This window comes from Alosa pseudoharengus, unplaced genomic scaffold (genome assembly GCF_046254945.1).
Source record: "Alosa pseudoharengus isolate Yale_2024_CS ecotype anadromous, Long Island Sound unplaced genomic scaffold, YU_APseudo_1.1 YU_APseudo_1.1_scf_6, whole genome shotgun sequence".
Lineage (NCBI taxonomy): Eukaryota > Metazoa > Chordata > Actinopteri > Clupeiformes > Clupeidae > Alosa > Alosa pseudoharengus.
This window is the reverse complement of record NW_027468848.1, coordinates 41,922,566-41,942,699: the sequence shown is the minus strand read 5'-3', so window position 1 is coordinate 41,942,699 and position 20,134 is coordinate 41,922,566. Positions and strand designations below refer to the sequence as shown.

Below are 20,134 nucleotides of genomic sequence, written 5' to 3'. Positions count from 1 at the left end.
CTGTGTCTCCTCTTTCATCTGATATGCTTACCATATCTATGCGATCACGGGTTCGCGAGTAATTCAAACGAGAGTAATGGGTGCGCAGGTGAACGCAGAGAGGTATAGACTGTAAATATGATGCAATTTGATTTTTAATTTTCATACTTGATCGTACAGACAAGTGTGTAGTCTCGTTGGAAAGCCGCACTTCTGCTCTGTCACGCAATAAAGGTTTCATCTCGCTGCGATTAACAGTTCCGGAGCAATGTAACAGAGAAGAAAGGGTGTGTTTTTTGACGCACTTTGCGTCAATCGGGTTCTAAGGGTTAAAAAAGACATTCAGAACATAGTTGATGATGCTGAAGGTTACTGTTTAATGTTTACACCAATACTAGTGGTACTTCATACAGTGCCTTTTGTGATTATGCTATATTATGAGGTGCATTAGATTTATTGAGAGGTGGAATTTCTGAAATGGAAATGTGGACGTGTATGGTTATTTGTCTCAAGGCCTCAATTATTCATAAGTATGCAGTGTTATAAATGCATAGTGTACAGGGTGGGGATTTCAGCATGCAGCCTTATAGCCTATGTGAACATTGTAATCTACATATTTTAGAACATCATTCTATTTTTTAGGACATAACATGATTATTCTTAAGTATGCAGTGTCATAACTACATCTCTGACGTTTATAACGAACCAATCCGTTTAAAAAATGGTTGAAAAGTTACTTAATTGTTCTAAAAAGCCTTTCAAACGTGTCAATGACGTCATTCATTAGCACAATGCTAGCGTGTTATGGGCAACAAAGACCCAACCTGTAAGAAATCAAAAGGACATAAGTACTCGTTCATTCAACTTTTGACCTATAATTATATAGTTATATAGTTATACAAACTACAATCAAATCTGAGATTTGTCAACGACAATCAGCTGAAAGAGACAAATTTAGCCGTCTAGCTTATAGATACAGTCGGTTAAGACGTTCGGAAAGGTTACCGCCCCCCACGAGGGGGAAAGCATGCTAACCTCACACAATGGAAGTCAATGGGCGAACTAGCTAACAGTTAGACTGTATACATTCGTTTTACATTCAGGTGGAGTTCTGCTTGTTTCTGAACACAATAATTTGAAGGAATTGTGTTTACTTAACTGCCCAGTGTATGCTAACAACTTAATTCACCCTCGATTGCCCAATGTTGACGACAAATTTCTCTGGAAGCTATATTCAATGGTAGCATCATTAGGTTGCTAACTGGCTAACTTTATATCGTCAGTGTAACATAACCAACTGGTACACATTACTTGTTAAAACTATTCCCACGGCCATTGTAGAGAATGTGCATTCATGTGAGAATAAATTCAGATGCAACTTACGAGTATGTGATGTTAAGGCAAAAGGGTTAGCTTGCTAAACCGAGCTACACAGTCCGGCCATTGAAAGCAGTTCGAGTACACTCGAGACAGTTCTGGCCGTTTAACTGGAATTAGCAAAATGAGGGAACTTAATGTTACCCTTAACCTACTTGACACACAGATAACTCTCAGTTGAAACGTGTTTGTGCCGTTTAGTGATGTTTGCTAAAAGATTTAATATTTTTATAGGTGCTTTCTGTACTCAAGCCGGTGCACCTCCATTAGTTTACATGCAATCTAAACGAATGTTTTTTCCCCTCAGGGGCTTTTCAGCCACGGTAACCACGGCAACTGGGGGCGGTAACCACGATTATGACTAGTATCCGACTGTATGTATAGGCGGAGTTTGACATTCGAGCCAGGGGGGGCAGAAAAAAATAATAAATATAGCCGCAAGCGGCAATGGCGGGCCCGAGCACCTGCGGGCCACAACCCGTGACATGTCGGAATCCAACAAAGCACCGACGTGGTGCGTTTGTGAAATGTACATATTTGATGCGTGTGCTATTTGTTTTTGTATTTTATTTTCTGCCACATTTACTTGCTTGGCCAGGTGGGGGCGTAATGCAAGGCAGGCCCATTGGGTGTCATCATAATCATAACATATATTAACCTGAGAAATTTCAGACCATTCATTTTAAGCAAAGAACATTTCTGATACACTTTTTGGTTGGCCAGATGGTGGCGCTATGTTAGGCATGAATATTACACATGTAAATATCATCACAATAATGATATCCAAAATGTTTGTAAACTTTCAGATCAATCACTTAAGGCATTGTCCATTTCTGGCACATTTCCTGCTTGACCAGGTGGTGGCGCTATGCCAGGCAGGCCCATTGGGTGTCTGGATATCATCATAATCATAATATCTATTAACCTGAGAAGTTTCAGACCATTTATTCAAAGCATAGAGCATTTCTGGCACATTTCCTGCTTGGCCAGAAGGTGGCGCTATGCTAGGCCGGTGAATTACGCATGTGAATATCATCACAATAATGAAATCCAATATTTTATAAAGTTTCAGATCAAACACTTAAGGCATTGTCCATTTCTGGCACATTTCCTGCTTGGCCAGGTGGTGGCGCTATGCCAGGCAGGCCCATTGGGTGTCTGGATATCATCATAATCATGATATCTATTAACCTGAGAAGTTTCAGACCATTCATTCAATGCACTGTGATTTATGACACATTTCCTGTTTATGTGGTGAGATATTAAAATCATATAAAATATATTACAACATATCAAAAATCCCTTCACAATTTAACATCAGCGACATCTTGGCATAATGTGTGTCAAATTTCACATGAATCTGACAAACCGTCTAGGAGGAGTATGTTAAAATTGATCATGTGACATCAGTGTAATTGCCATTCTTTCTGTTGCCAGTTGGTGGCGCTATGCCAAACATGCATTATGGGTATGTGAATATTATCATTAACATGGTCTTCAATGACCTGTGAAATTTAAAACATTTCAAGCCATGCATGGTGAATTATGACACATTTATTGTTTGTGTGGAATGGTATTAAAATTAACAATTTTGCCATTTCGTCAAATTACAACATATCAAAAAAAGGCTTCACAATTTAGAATCAGGAACATCTCGGCGTCATGTATACCAACTTTGACATAAATCGGATCAACCGTCTAGGAGGAGTACTTTAAAATGTCTCATGTCCACAACGCACAAAATCTCAATTACCTCACTTCCTGTGGGCGTGGCTAATGGCATGTTAATACAAAAGTTGTTTGTTTTTGGGAGTTACATACACCCACCAAATTTGGTGTGTGTATCTAAAACTATATGCCAACTACAAGTCACAGTGACATAAGGGGGCGCTATGGAGTTCCGGGGCAACGCCCGGTGCCAAGCTTTTATCCCTGTCTATTTACTGTATCACTAGATGTGTGTGCCAAATTTCAAGACTTTTCGATTATGTTAACCACCTCAAAATATTTGCCAACCACGGGATCAGTCACCTGAGGGGGCGCTAGCGAGTCCCTGGGCCACGCCCGGGGTCAATCTCTTATTCCTAACTGCGATGCGTGACACCTGACGTGTGTGTCAAATTTCAAGAGTTTTCGACCATGTTAACCACCTCAAAAACAGGAAAGCAAAAAAGTAGAATAACAATAATAATACTCAAATATAGCCGCAAGCGGCAATGGCGGGCCCGAGCACCTGCGGGCCGCAAGCCGTGACATGTCGGAATCCAACAAAGCACCGACGTGGTTCATTTGTGAAATGTACATATTTGATGCATGTGCTATTTGTTTTTGTATTTTATTTTCTGCCACATGTACTTGCTTGGCCAGGTGGGGGCGCAATGCAAGGCAGGCCCATAGGGTGTCATCATAATCATAATATATATTAACCTGAGAAATTTCAGACCATTCATTTTAAGCAAAGAACATTTCTGATACACTTTTTGGTTGGCCAGATGATGGCGCTATGTTAGACATGGAAATTAGACATGTGAATATCATCACAATAATGATATCCAAAATTTGTGTAAACTTTCAGATCAATCACTTAAGGCATTGTCCATTTCTGGCACATTTCCTGCTTGACCAGGTGGTGGCGCTATGCCAGGCAGGCCCATTGGGTGTCTGGATATCATCATAATCATAATATCTATTAACCTGAGAAGTTTCAGACCATTTATTCAAAGCATAGAGCATTACTGACACATTTCCTGCTTGGCCAGGTGGTGGCGCTATGCCAGGCAGGCCCATTGGGTGTCTGAATATCATCATAATCATGATATCTATTAACCTGAGAAGTTTCAGACCATTCATTCAATGAACTGTGATTTATGACACATTTCCTCTTCATGTGGTGAGATATTAAAATCATATCAAATATATAACATATCAAAAATCCCTTCACAATTTAACATCAGCGACATCTTGGCATAATGTTTGCCAAATTTCACATGAATCTGACAAACCGTCTAGGAGCAGTATGTTAAAATTGATCATGTGACATCAGTGTAATTGTCATTCTTTCTGTTGCCAGTTGGTGGCGCTATGCCAAACATGCATTATGGGCATGTGAATATTATCATTAACATGGTCTTCAATGACCTGTGAAATTTAAAACATTTCAAGCCATGCATGGTGAATTATGACACATTTATTGCTTATGTGGAAGGGTATTAAAATTAATAATTTCGCCATTTCGTCAAATTACAACATATCAAAAAAAGGCTTCACAATTTATAATCAGGAACATCTCGGCGTCATGTATACCAACTTTGACATGAATCGGATCAACCGTCTAGGAGGAGTACGTTAAAATTGATCATGTCCACAATGCACAAAATCTCAATTACCTCACTTCGTGTGGCCGTGGCTAATGGCATGTTAATACAAAAGTTGTTTGTTTTTGGGAGTTACATACACCCACCAAATTTGGTGTGTGTATCTAAAACTATATGCCAACCACAAGTCACAGTGACATAAGGGGGCGCTATGGAGTTCCTGGGCAACGCCCGGTGCCAAGCTTTTATCCCTGTCTATTCACTGTATCACTTGATGTGTGTGCCAAATTTCATGCGTTTTCACCCATGGGAAGCACCTCCTTTGGCATCATGATTCATCACATATTTCATCACATATTAGTCTGCACAAAATCCCAAATACCTCACTTCCTGTTGGGCGTGGCTAATGCATTGTACATTCGAAAGTTGTTTATCTTGGGGAGATACAAACACCTACCAAATTTGGTGTGTGTAGCTGAAAGTATATGCCCACCACGGGATCAGTCATCTAAGGGGGCGTAAGGGGGCGCTAGCGAGTCTCTGGGCCATGCGCGGGGCCAAGCTTTTTTACCTAGCTGCTTTGTGTGACACCTGATGTGTGTGCCAAATTTCAAGACTTTTCGATTACGTTAACCACCTCAAAATATTTGCCAACCACGGGATCAGTCACCTAAGGGGGCGCTAGCGAGTCCCTGGGCCACGCCCGGGGTCAAGCTCTTGTACCTAACTGCGTTGCGTGACACCTGACGTGTGTGCCAAATTTCAAGAATTTTCGACCATGTTAACTCCCTCAAAAACAGGAAAGCAAAAAAGTAGAATAACAATAATAAATAATAATAAATAATAATAATAATAATAATAAATATAGCCGCAAGCGGCAATGGCGGGCCCGAGCACCTGCGGGCCGCAACCCGTGACATGTCGGAATCCAACAAAGCACCGACGTGGTGCGTTTGTGAAATGTACATATTTGATGCGTGTGCTATTTGTTTTTGTATTGTATTTTCTGCCACATGTACTTGCTTGGCCAGGTGGGGGCGCAATGCAAGGCAGGCCCATTGGGTGTCATCATAATCATAATATATATTAACCTGAGAAATTTCAGACCATTCATTTTAAGCAAAGAACATTTCTGATACACTTTTTGGTTGGCCAGATGGTGGCGCTATGTTAGGCATGGAAATTACACATGTGAATATCATCACAATAATGATATCCAAATTTTGTGTAAACGTTCAGATCAATCACTTAAGGCATTGTCCATTTCCTGGCACATTTCCTGCTTGACCAGGTGGTGGCGCTATACCAGGCAGGCCCATTGGGTGTCTGGATATCATCATAATTATAATATTTACTAACATGAGAAGTTTCAGACCATTTATTCAAAGCATAGAGCATTTCTGGCACATTTCCTGCTTGGCCAGATGGTGGCGCTATGCTAGGCCTGTGAATTACGAATGTGAATTTCATCACAATAATGATTTCTGATATTTTATAAAGTTTCAGATCGATCAATCACTTAAGGCATTGTCCATTTCTGGCACATTTCCTGCTTGACCAGGTGGTGGCGCTATGCCAGGCAGGCCCATTGGGTGTCTGGATATCATCATAGTCATGATATCTATTAACCTGAGAAGTTTCAGACCATTCATTCAATGCACTGTGATTTGTGACACATATCCTGTTTATGTGGTGAGATATTAAAATCATATCAAATATATTACAACATTCAAAAATCCCTTCACAATTTAACATCAGCGACATCTTGGCATAATGTTTGCCAAATTTCAAATGAATCTGACAAACCGTCTAGGAGGAGTATGTTCAAATTGATAATGTGAAATCAGTATAATTGTCATTCTTTCTGTTGCCAGGTGGTGGCGCTATGCCAAACATGCATTATGGGCATGTGAATATTATCATTAACATGGTCTTTAATGACCTGTGAAATTTAAAACATTTCAAGCCATGCATGGTGAATTATGACACATTTATTGTTCATGTGGAAGGGTATTAAAATTAATAATTTCGCCATTTTGTCAAATTACAACATATCAAAAAAAGGCTTCACAATTTATAATCAGGAACATCTCGGCCTCATGTATACCAACTTTGACATGAATCGGATCAACCGTCTAGGAGGAGTACGTTAAAATTGATCATGTCCACAACGCACAAAATCTCAATTACCTCACTTCCTGTGGGCGTGGCTAATGGCATGTTAATGCAAAAGTTGTTTGTTTTTGGGAGTTACATACACCCCCCAAATTTGGTATGTGTATCTAAAACTATATGCCAACCACAAGTCACTGTGACATAAGGGGGCGCTAGCGAGTCTCTGGGCCATACCCGGGGCCAAGCTTTTTTACCTAGCTGCTTTGTGTGACACCTGACGTGTGTGTCAAATTTCAAGACTTTTCAACCATGTTAACCACCTCAAAATATATGTCAACCACAGGATCAGTCACCTAAGGGGGCGCTAGCGAGTCCCTGGGCCACGCCCGGGGTCAAGCTCTTGTACCTAACTGCGTTGCGTGACACCTGAGGTGTGTGCCAAATTTCAAGAATTTTCGACCATGTTAACTACCTCAAAAACAGGAAAGCAAAAAAGTAGAATAACAATAATGAAATATAGCCGCAAGCGGCAATGGCGGGCCCGAGCACCTGCGGGCCGCAACCCGTGACATGTCGGAATCCAACAAAGCACCGACGTGGTGCGTTTGTGAAATGTACATATTTGATGCGTGTGCTATTTGTTTTTGTATTTTATTTTCTGCCACATTTACTCGCTTGGCCAGGTGGGGGCGTAATGCAAGGCAGGCCCACTGGCTGTCATCATAATCATAATATATATTAACCTGAGAAATTTCAGACCATTCATTTTAAGCAAAGAACATTTCTGATACACTTTTTGGTTGGCCAGATGGTGGCGCTATGTTAGACATGAAAATTACACATGTGAATATCATCACAATAATGATATCCAAAATGTTTGTAAACTTTCAGATCAATCACTTAAAGCATTGTCCATTTCTGGCACATTTACTGCTTGAGCAGGTGGTGGCGCTATGCCAGGCAGGCCCATTGGGTGTCTGGATATCATCATAATCATAATATCTATTAACCTGAAAAGTTTCAGACCATTTATTCAAAGCATAGAGCATTTCTGGCACATTTCCTGCTTGGCCAAAAGGTGGCGCTATGCTAGGCCTGTGAATTACGCATGTGAATATCATCACAATAATGATATCCAATATTTTATAAAGTTTCAGATCAATCACTTAAGGTATTGTCTATTTCTGGCACATTTCCTGCTTGGCCAGGTGGTGGCGCTATGCCAGGCAGGCCCATTTGGTGTCTGGATATCATCATAATCATGATATCTATTAACCTGAGAAGTTTCAGACCATTCATTCAATGCACTGTGATTTATGACACATTTCCTGTTTATGTGGTGAGATATTAAAATCATATCAAATATATTACAACATTCAAAAATACCTTCACAATTTAACATCAGCGACATCTTGGCATAATGTTTGCCAAATTTCAAATGAATCTGACAAACCGTCTAGGAGGAGTATGTTCAAATTGATCATATGACATCAGTATAATTGTCATTCTTTCTGTTGCCAGTTGGTGGCGCTATGCCAAACATGCATTATGGGCATGTGAATATTATCATTAACATGGTCTTCCATGACCTGTGAAATTTAAAACATTTCAAGCCATGCATGGTTAATTATGACACATTTATTGTTTATGTGGAAGGGTATTAAAAGCAATAATTTCGCCATTTTGTCAAATTACAACATATCAAAAAAACGCTTCACAATTTATCATCAGGAACATCTCGGCGTCATGTATACCAACTTTGACATGAATTGGATCAACCGTCTAGGAGGAGTACGTTAAAATTGATCATGTCCACAACGCACAAAATCTCAATTACCTCACTTCCTGTGGGCGTGGCTAATGGCATGTTAATTGAAAAGTTGTTTGTTTTTGGGAGTTACATACACCTACCAAATTTGGTGTGTGTATCTAAAACTATATGCCAACCACAAGTCACAGTGACATAAGGGGGCGCTATGGAGTTGCTGGGCAACGCCCAGTGCCAAGCTTTTATCCCTGTCTATTCACTGTATCACTAGATGTGTGTGCCAAATTTCAAGACTTTTCGATTATGTTAACCACCTCAAAATATTTGCCAACCACGGGATCAGTCAAATAAGGGGGCGCTAGCGAGTCCCTGGGCCACGCCCGGGGTCAAGCTCTTGTACCTAACTGCGATGTGTGACACCTGACGTGTGTGCCAAATTTCAAGATTTTTCGACCATGTTAACCACCTCAAAAACAGGAAAGCAAAAAAGTAGAATAACAATAATAATACTCAATAATAATAATAATAATAATCCTTACAAAAACAATAGGGCCTTGCGCCCTTCGGTGCTCGGGCCCTAATAATAATAATCCTTACAAAAACAATAGGGCCTTGCGCCCTTTCGGTGCTCGGGCCCTAATAATAATAATCCTTACAAAAACAATAGGGCCTTGCGCCCTTCGGTGCTCGGGCCCTAATAATAATAATAATAATAATAATAATCCTTACAAAAACAATAGGGCCTTGCGCCCTTCGGTGCTCGGGCCCTAAATATAGCCGCAAGCGGCAATGGCGGGCCCGAGCACCTGCGGGCCGCAACCCGTGACATGTCGTAATCCAACAAAGCACCGACGTGGTGCGTTTGTAAAATGTACATATTTGATGCGTGTGCTATTTGTTTTTGTATTTAATTTTCTGCAACATGTACTTGCTTAGCTAGGTGGGGGCGCAATGCAAGGCAGGCCCATTGGGTGTCATCATAATCATAATATATATTAACCTGAGAAATTTCAGACCATTCATTTTAAGCAAAGAACATTTCTGATACACTTTTTGGTTGGCCAGATGGTGGCGCTATGATAGGCATGGAAATTACACATGTGAATATCATCACAATAAGGATATCCACATTTTTTGTAAACTTTCAGATCAATCACTTAAGGCATTGTCCATTTTCTGGCACATTTCCTGCTTGACCAGCTGGTGGCGCTATGCCAGGCAGGCCCATTGGGTGTCTGGATATCATCATAATTATAATATCTATTAACATGAGAAGTTTCAGACCATTTATTCAAAGCATAGAGCATTTCTGGCACATTTCCTGCTTGGCCAGATGGTGGCGCTATGCTAGGCCTGTTGAATTACGAATGTGAATATCATCACAATAATGATATCTGATATTTTATAAAGTTTCAGATCAATCACTTAAGGCATTGTCCATTTCTGGCACATTTCCTACTTGACCAGGTGGTGGCGCTATGCCAGGCAGGCCCATGGCAGGCCCATTGGGTGTCTGGATATCATCATAATCATGATATCTATTAACCTGAGAAGTTTCAGACCATTCATTCAATGCACTGTGATTTATGACACATTTCCTGTTTATGTGGTGAGATATTAAAATCATATCAAATATATTACAACATTCAAAAATCCATTCACAATTTAACATCAGCGACATCTTGGCATAATGTTTGCCAAATTTCAAATGAATCTGACAAACCGTCTAGGAGGAGTATGTTAAAATTGATCATGTGAAATCAGTATAATTGCCATTCTTTCTGTTGCCAGTTGGTGGCGCTATGCCAAACATGCATTATGGGCATGTGAATATTATCATTAACATGGTCTTTAATGACCTGTGAAATTTAAAACATTTCAAGCCATGCATGTTGAATTATGACACATTTATTGTTTGTGTGGAACGGTATTAAAATGAACAATTTCGCCATTTTGTCAAATTACAACATATCAAAAAAAGGCTTCACAATTTAGAATCAGGAACATCTCGGCGTCATGTATACCAACTTTGACATGAATCGGACCAACCGTCTAGGAGGAGTATGTTAAAATTGATCATGTCCACAACGCACAAGATCTCAATTACCTCACTTCCTGTGGGCGTGGCTAATGGCATGTTAATACAAAAGTTGTTTGTTTTTGGGAGTTACATACACCCCCCAAATTTGGTGTGTGTATCTAAAACTATATGCCAACCACAAGTCACAGTGACATAAGGGGGCGCTAGCGAGTCTCTGGGCCATACCCGGGGCCAAGCTTTTTTACCTAGCTGCTTTGTGTGACACCTGATTTGTGTGCCAAATTTCAAGACTTTTCGATTATGTTAACCACCTCAAAATATTTGCCAACCACGGGATCAGTCACCTAAGGGGGCGCTAGTGAGTCCCTGGGCCACGCCCAGGGTCAAGCTCTTGTACCTAACTGCGATGCGTGACACCTGACGTGTGTGCCAAATTTCAAGAGTTTTCGCCCATGTTAACCACCTCAAAAACAGGAAAGCAAAAAAGTAGAATAACAATAATAATACTCAAATATAGCCGCAAGCGGCAATGGCGGGCCCGAGCACCTACGGGCCGCAACCCGTGACATGTCGGAATCCAACAAAGCACCGACGTGGTGCGTTTGTGAAATGTACATATTTGATGCGTGTGCTATTTGTTTTTGTATTTTATTTTCTGCCACATTTACTCGCTTGGCCAGGTGGGGGCGTAATGCAAGGCAGGCCCATTGGGTGTCATCATAATCATAATATATATTAACCTGAGAAATTTCAGACCATTCATTTTAAGCAAAGAACATTTCTAATACACTTTTTGGTTGGCCAGATGGTGGCGCTATGTTAGGCATGGAAATTACACATGTGAATATCATCACAATAATGATATCCACATTTTTTGTAAACGTTCAGATCAATCACTTAAGGCATTGTCCATTTTCTGGCACATTTCCTGCTTGACCAGGTGGTGGCGCTATGCCAGGCAGGCCCATTGGGTGTCTGGATTTCATCATAATGATAATATCTATTAACATGAGAAATTTCAGACCATTTATTCAAAGCATAGAGCATTTCTGGCACATTTCCTGCTTGGCCAGATGGTGGCGCTATGCTAGGCCTGTGAATTACGAATGTGAATATCATCACAATAATGATATCTGATATTTTATAAAGTTTCAGATCAATCACTTAAGGCATTGTCCATTTCTGGCACATTTCCTGCTTGGCCAGGTGGTGGCGCTATGTCAGGCAGGCCCATTGGGTGTCTGGATATCATCATAATCATGATATCTATTAAGCTGAGAAGTTTCAGACCATTCATTCAATGCACTGTGATTATATGACACATTTCCAGTTTATATGGTGAGATATTAAAATCATGACATATTACAACATATCAAAAATCCCTTCGCAATTTAACATCAGCAACATCTTGGCATAATGTTAGCCAAATTTCACATGAATCCGACAAACCGTCTAGGAGGAGTATGTTAAAATTGATCATGTAACATCAATGTAATTGCCATTCTTTCTGTTGCCAGGTGGTGGCGCTATGCCAAATATACATTATGGGCATGTGAATATCATCACTACCATGGTATTCAAAGACCTGTGAAATTTAAAACATTTCAAGCCATGCATGGTGAATTAAGACACATTTATTGTTAACGTGGAAGGGTATTAAAATTCATAGTTTCGCCATTTCGTCAAATTACAATATATCAAAAAAAGCTTCACAATTTAGAATCAGAAGCATATTGGCATCATGTATACCAACTTTCACATGAATCGGATCAATCGTCTAGGAGGAGTACGTTAAAATTGATCATGTCCACAATGCACAAAATCCCAATTACCTCACTTCCTGTGGGCGTGGCTAATGGCATGTTAATACAAAAGTTGATTGTTTTTGGGAGTTACACACACCCACCAAATTTGGTGTGTGTATCTAAAACTATATGCCAACCACAAGTCACAGTGACATAAGGGGGCGCTATGGAGTTCCTGGGCCAAGCCCAGTGCCAAGGCTTTTCCCCTGTGTATTCATGGTACCTCTTGACGTGTGTGCCAAATTTCATGCGTTTTCACCGATGGGAAGAACGTCTTCTGGCATCACAATTCATCACATTTTAGTCCGCACAAAATCCCAAATACCTCACTTCCTGTTGGGCGTGGCTAATGCATTGTACATACGAAAGTTGTTCATCTTGGGGAGATACACATACCTACTGAATTTGATGCGTCTAGCTGAAAGTATGTGCCAACCACTGCCTCAATCACCTAAGGGGGCGCTACTGAGTCCCTGAGCCACGCCCAGGGCCAAGCTCTTGTACCTAACTGCTTTGCGTGACACCTGATATGTGTGCCAAATTTCAAGAGTTTTTGACCATGTTAACCACCTCAAAAAAGGAAAACGCTCTGAGACAAAGTTAATATAATAATAAATATAGCCGCAAGCGGCAATGGCGGGCCCGAGCACCTGCGGGCCGCAACCCGTGACATGTCGGAATCCAACAAAGCACCGACGCGGTGCGTGTGTGAAATGTACATATTTGATGCGTGTGCTATTTGTTTTTGTATTTAATTTTCTGGGACATATACTTGCTTGGCCAGGTGGGGGCGCAACGCAAGGCAGGCCCATTGGGTGTCATCATAATCATAATATATATTAACCTGAGAAATTTCAGACTATTCATTTTAAGCAAAGAACATTTCTGATGCACTTTTTGGTTGGCCAGATGGTGGCGCTATGTTAGGCATGAAAATTACATTTGCTTAACTGTGATTATCATCACAATAAAGATATTCAAAATGTTTGTAAATTTTAAGATCGATCACTTAAGGCATTGTCCATTTGTGGCACATTTCCTGCTTGACCTGGTGGTGGCGCTATGCCAGGCAGGCCCATAGGGTCTCTGGATATCATCATAATCATAATATCTATTAACCTGAGAAGTTTCAGACCATTCATTCAAAGCATAAAGCATTTATGGCATATTTCCTGTTTGGCCAGATGGTGGCGCTATGCTAGGCATGTGAATTATATGTGTGAATATCATCACAATAATGATATCCAATATTTTATAAAGTTTCAGATCAATCACTTAAGGCATTGTCCATTTCTGGCACATTTCCTACTTGGCCAGGTGGTGGCGCTATGCCAAGCAGGCCCATTGGGTGTCAGAATATCATCATAATCATAATATCTATTAACCTGAGAAGTTTCAGACCATTCATTCAATGCACTGTGACTTTATGACACATTTCCTGTTTATAGGGTGAGATATTAAAATCATGACATATTACAACATATCAAAAATCCGTTCGCAATTTAACATCAGCAACATCTTGGCATCATATTTGCCAAATTTCATATGAATCTGACAAATTGTCTAGGAGGAGTATGTTAAAATTGACCATGTGACATCAGTGTAATTGCCATTCTTTCTGTTGCCAGGTGGTGGCGCTATGCAAAATATGCATTATGGGCATGTGAATATCATCACTCCCATGGTATTCAAAGACCTGTGAAATGTAAAACATTTCAAGCCATGCATGGTGAAATATGACACATTTATTGTTTATGTGGAAGGGTATTAAAATTAATAATTTCGCCATTGCGTCAAATTACAACATATCAAAAAAAAGCTTCACAATTTATAATCAGGAACATCTCAGCGCCATGTATACCAACTTTGACATGAATCGGATCAACCGTCTAGGAGGAGTACGTTAAAATTGATCATGTCCACAACGCACAAAATCTCAATTACCTCACTTCCTGTGGGCGTGGCTAATGGCATGTTAATACAAAAGTTGATTGTTTTTGGGAGTTACATACACCCACCAAATTTGGTGTGTGTATCTAAAACTATATGCCAACCACAAGTCACAGTGACATAAGGGGGCGCTATGGAGTTCCTGGGCAACGCCCGGTGCCAAGGCTTTTCCCCTGTGTATTCACGGTACCTCTTGACGTGTGTGCCAAATTTCATGCGTTTTCAGCAATGGGAAGCACCTCTTTTGGCATCACAATTCATCACATTTTAGTCCGCACAAAATCCCAAATACCTCACTTCCTGTTGGGCGTGGCTAATGCATTGTACATACAAAAGTTGTTCATCTTGGGGAGATACACACACCTACAAAATTTGGTGTGTCTAGCTGAAAGTATGTGCCAACCACTGGATCAATCACCTAAGGGGGCGCTACTGAGTCCCTGGGCCACGCCCGGGGCCAAGCTTTTATGCCTGTGTAGCCATTGTGATACCAGATGTGTGTGCCAAATTCCAAGACTTTTCATCCATGCTAACCACCTCAAAAATAGCAAAAAGGTGAACAAATAATAATAATAATAATAATAATAATCCTTTCAAAAACAATAGGGCCTTGCGCCCTTCGGTGCTCGGGCCCTAATAATAATCCTTACAAAAACAATAGGGCCTTGCACCCTTCGGTGCTTGGGCCCTAATAATAATAATAATAATAATAATAATAATAATCCTTACAAAAACAATAGGGCCTTGCGCCCTTCGGTGCTCGGGCCCTAATAATAATAATAATAATAATAATAATCCTTACAAAAACAATAGGGCCTTGCGCCCTTCGGTGCTCGGGCCCTAATAATTGTAGCAGCTGAGACCTGGCCTACCACTTGGGCACTTTGTTTTCACATATGGAGAAAACAAACATGCTAAATAAAGATAATTATATTGTAACAATTTAACAATTCGTCCTTATGAAATCCAATGCAGCACGGTTGTCTTGAAACGCAATAGACAGGGGTGTCGCCTAGCAGTTGAAAACATTCGGGGCTTAGCCCATAGTCTGGTTGCTGCTCACTTTTGATAAATTAATCCACCGCCTCTACTAGACTCATTTGCGCCACATTGATTGAATATGTTGTACAATCATATTTTGCCAATCAATGACCTGCCATCTTGACATTTCTGTTTGCTATTAAAAACAAACTATATAGCCTAGTCTAGTGTAACGGATGCCAGCTAGCTTAGCTGTGCTTGTGGAACATTGGTAAACCTCCGACGCCTCAAGAGTGCTGCTGGCATGCGAGCCAGCAGAATGGAGTTTTAAATAACAAGATGCATCGGTTCATTTATGCTTAGCTTAGGAGAACGAGTCATTGAAAACTCAAATTCGATTCTACAAAGGCAAAGTAAGTAAACTCCAAACTGTAGGCTATTGAGTGCAGGGCAGACCTAAATCATAGCGAGAACTCCAAGAATCAAAGGAAGTGTTCACCTACAGTACAGATGGCTCTCCAAACGCAGAAACGAAGCGCAATCATGCCATTACGTTAAGAAAAAAATATTCATATTTTGCTGTAATCCAATGACACGAATAAAAGTAATCCACAGCGATCAGTAGGCCTAGATGCACAAAAAGGGTCATGGTGTAGCCAGGCCTACGCGCGTCACATTCACCAGCCAGTTCCAAACAGGTGAACAAGGCTTCGCCACTTTGCTGTTTAAACAAAGTGGAATAAAAAGTCTAAATCTACACACAACGCAAAATCAGTTAGTAAGATGACAGGACATTTATATACATGGCATTTAGGCAACCTTTATTGCAACGTTGGCACGGCAAGATGTCCATACTAGTGCAACAGTAACAGAGCTGCCAACCCTCACGCATTCGATTGGTCTAAGAGCGTGTGGAGCCAATCAAATGAATGAATCTCACTCTCAATGTGTGAGAGTTGGCAGCTCTGCAGTAATTTTCATTTTTTGAGTCCTGCATGCCTCGTCAGGTTGGCCGTAATGTCACTTTCAATGTGATGTGAAAGATCGCAAGAGAAGAAAACCTGGCTGCTCCCATCATCAACCGCAGCCCGTTCCTTATATTGTTGTTTTGTGTTATTTAAATTATTTTAAAAATATCTGGTCACGTATTTCACAAATTTTTGAAACAATGCAATTACCCGTTTCCACCAGGGGGGGCAGTGCTCCCCCTGCCCCCCCACTAACTCCGCGTATGGTCTAGCTCATACATGGGCAACATACGGCCCGTTTGAAAGCGACTGTATTTTGAAAGCGACTGCTATTTGTACGCCCATACATTTGTGCGTGGATGCATACGATGTAAACACCTTCACTGAATTGTCCTGGTGAACAGAATTTATGCTTCTGCATCGACACAATGCAGTTGCCTTTAAGTCGGCGTAAACCTTTTAAAGTTTTGTGTGTCTTATGTCTGCGTTGCTCACCACCGCAAAGGTTGTCAGAACGAACTCCTGCTGTTTGTTGGCGATACGAAGTGTTAATTTCAAAACGTTACTGGCAGATAGATAGTTTACATTCGGATAACCCCGTCATTGTAACCAAAATATGTCTGAGTTTATTTGCAAAGCTTATGTTAGCGACCTAGTATGATGCTACTACCCACAGGTTGCTTGAAGCAGCCGGCTCAACACACAGGGCGAGTTGACCAATCACAGTTTTGTGCATAAAGTTAAAGCAAAAACATAGCCTACATTTTTAAAATAGTTTTCTTTGTGCATGTTGATTAACTAATGACAGCCTACTATTGTCTGCTCCACATTTTCATAGTCTAATTCTGCATAGAGTTAATTTAATGATGGTAATGATTTAATGATGAAATATTGCTGAGTGTTGATGAAATGGTGGCACAGGCCTATGGTTGTACTGACTCATTCACATTTTCATGGCCTAGCCTAATTATATAGATATTGTAGTACTTTTTTATATCAGTCTTTGAAAACTGAAAAAAAAATGTCAATGTCAAAAAATAATTTTCGAGAATGAGGATTAAATACTGGACATAAATTAAATAGCCTATTGCTTTTTTTCCTTTGTCTCCCTCACATTTTCATCTGTTCTTACGAGTAGTAAACAAAACCATATGATTTACTTAATGTTATACAAGAACAGAATAGAATTGGACAGAATTGAGTTCAGACTTGAGTTCAGTATTTTGGGTCCGGCCCTCCTCAACAGTCCCAGTTTGTCATGTGGCCCCTTGGGGAAATTAGTTGCCCACCCCTGGTCTAGCTCCATTGACTCCCATTCATTCTGCACTCATGGCGATCGCCCCCAGTGGAACTCTGGTGGAACTGCAACCAAAATTCGGTACAATGGGACTTAATACGGAGTGGCCAGCAAAGATTCTAAAGCGGAGCTTCTAGAATCTTTGGTGGCCAGGCTCTCCGTAGACGGGCTCTGGGACAAAGATCCTTGATTACTAGCAAGATAGAGCAACGTAATTCGTTACTATGGGAGCAAAACGGGACAGTTCCGGTCTGCATAAGTGGGAGTGTCACCTTACGTCACTAAATAAATGTTCTGTCTTAATAAGCAATAAGAACAGATAAACATAATATTGTTCACAGTATTGTTGTCTATAATCATGTATGATACTAATGAATCATTCTTTAGGACATGATATGAATAATTTAATTAGTCATGTGAACCGAGCTAGCTAGCTAGCTAACGCTAGCTTAAAATGCTATACAAGTGGATGGGAGTAGCTATGGCAATACAGCTATGCGCTAACAAGTGACTAGTAGTTGAAGGACTTCGCTTAAACTTAATATACTGTTGCAAATTCACTTGAGTATAAACTATCCACTTTAACTAATGTCAGTAATGTTATTCAGCTAGTTGTCATTTCAAAGAAATTACACTTCTCCGTTTAAAATGTTACCTTAGCTAAGAGGCTAGCTAGCATGCTAACAACCGGACAGTAACTGGCAGTAGCATGGTCTGATATTAAGTTATTTTATTACAAATCCGAACACAAAAAAATTACAATTTTAGGCTTGAAATGATCCCAAACACTTACAGATTATGACACATTTTTCCAAAAAACCCTCAACAAATCCAGAAAGACATGATGACCAATTTATTGGTAAAATTCCACAAGTCTCCATTGACATTAGTGCAGCGAGGGTTTACTCTGGTCTGCAAAAAGGGGGATTTTCCCCCCTCCCCCTTGCAATAATTGAACGCGGAAATTGTCGAACGTTTGCGCCTCTCGCTCCGCCCTCTCTGTCTGGGACGTTCGACTCCGTTGGCCAGCGACGCGGACGAGACATCTAGTGTTCTATTAGGGGTTTGCACGGCATGTCATCAGATCTGGACATCGCCATATTGGAGATACTCGCCTCATTAGAAAGCATTAGGCACTGAAGTAAATCCCTAACATCGTCAAGGAAAATGGTTAATTATTGCCGTGTTTTAGGTTGTACCAATAGGTTAGACTGAGAAAAACATCTGGTGTAGGTATCGACTTCCAAAAGTTATTAAAAAAACAGGGAGAAGGGACAATAATGCCAGAAGTTATCAGAGGAAGGGGGGCGCTTGTGGTTGAACTTGGTACTTCGTCTCGCTCACCCAACTCATATGGATCTGCGCTGCCAATAATCCGTAATTTTTCTAAATATCGCACCTTTTCTTGTGGTCCAAGTCCTGCCCTATATGCCTTTGCATCTTAGATGCATTTTGATGAGCTTTTCTGTTGTTTAGACACGGCTACAATCACGTAAGATATCCAAAGTGCATAATACTCCATTGTACTTCATTCACTGAGTACCGCCAATATGGCCGCGCGTGCTGGGTTACCATAGTTACCGGGCAGAACGTGACGTCGGTGCAAACCCCTAATATATCTATGCATAGGCCTAGCTAATTTAGATACACTTATGGTGTGGGTGCTTGCGTTTCTTTAGGAACCCGCCGTCTTGGTTTGTATAGAAATGAATATTAAGTGACACATACACATAAGAAGCTGGACATATGTGACGTTCAGAAAGTTCAAACACATGTTAACTTTGCTGATCTGTCTTGGGATTTTTGAAAACGTGGTTGAGTTTACCTGTAGTTATTGGGACTTCGACCTCCTCCTCTCGTATCTGTTTGGAAAACAGAAGGGTCGATGGTTCCTCGTCTTCAGTAACATCATTCAGAAAACGTATTATTTTCTGCCCATCTTCCCCGTCTCTACGGCTAAGCAGATCCTCGAAACAATTTGACTCCGTCAAACATAATGCGGAAGATACTCTTTGCCGTATCCATTCCACTCGTGGGTCGTCGAGTGACATTTCCCAAAATTATAATATACATAAGTTACAATAACATCAAACAAACGTTAACGTTATCTCCATAAATGCAGCATTCCTCATATCAGCTGAATGACCCCAACTGAAAGTTTGAAGTCGCCATAGCAACAGGTCGTTTACTTCCAACCACGCCTCCAGCACGTTCACGTTACCGCCAGAGCGGTAGATAAAACGATGGTTACGTATGTAACCGCGGTTCTATGAATTTCGGATGACCGCCTGGAAGAAATGAAATATTACTAATGTTTCTTTCTATGTATTTAGTTAGGCTGATAAGCAAAACACTTATGCATTTTATGACTAAAGCATTAAAGTTTCACCATATAATATGGTTTAATTTCAGGCACTTCAGATCTGACCTCTGGGGCTAAATATTTGCGGGTACGTTCAGACGTCATCTTTTTCTGACAAAAGAAGTTGTGCAGATATGGTGCATTCAGAGCACCTCGGAATGACAAGGACCGCCCCCA

The 20,134-nt window shown here is 40.7% G+C and overlaps 1 protein-coding gene across 1 annotated transcript in view; it reads right to left on the bottom strand.

The window, feature by feature from the left end:
- The window catches only part of dnah10 (dynein axonemal heavy chain 10), a 394,370-nt gene extending 374,600 nt beyond the window's left edge, over positions 1–19,770 (bottom strand). Inside the window, exon 1 of the mRNA XM_076271417.1 lies at positions 19,421–19,770. Within this exon, the coding sequence (XP_076127532.1) occupies positions 19,421–19,646 (226 nt within the window). The 5' untranslated portion in view covers positions 19,647–19,770. The remainder of the gene's footprint in view (positions 1–19,420) is intronic.
- Between the last annotated feature and the right edge of the window lie 364 nt (positions 19,771–20,134).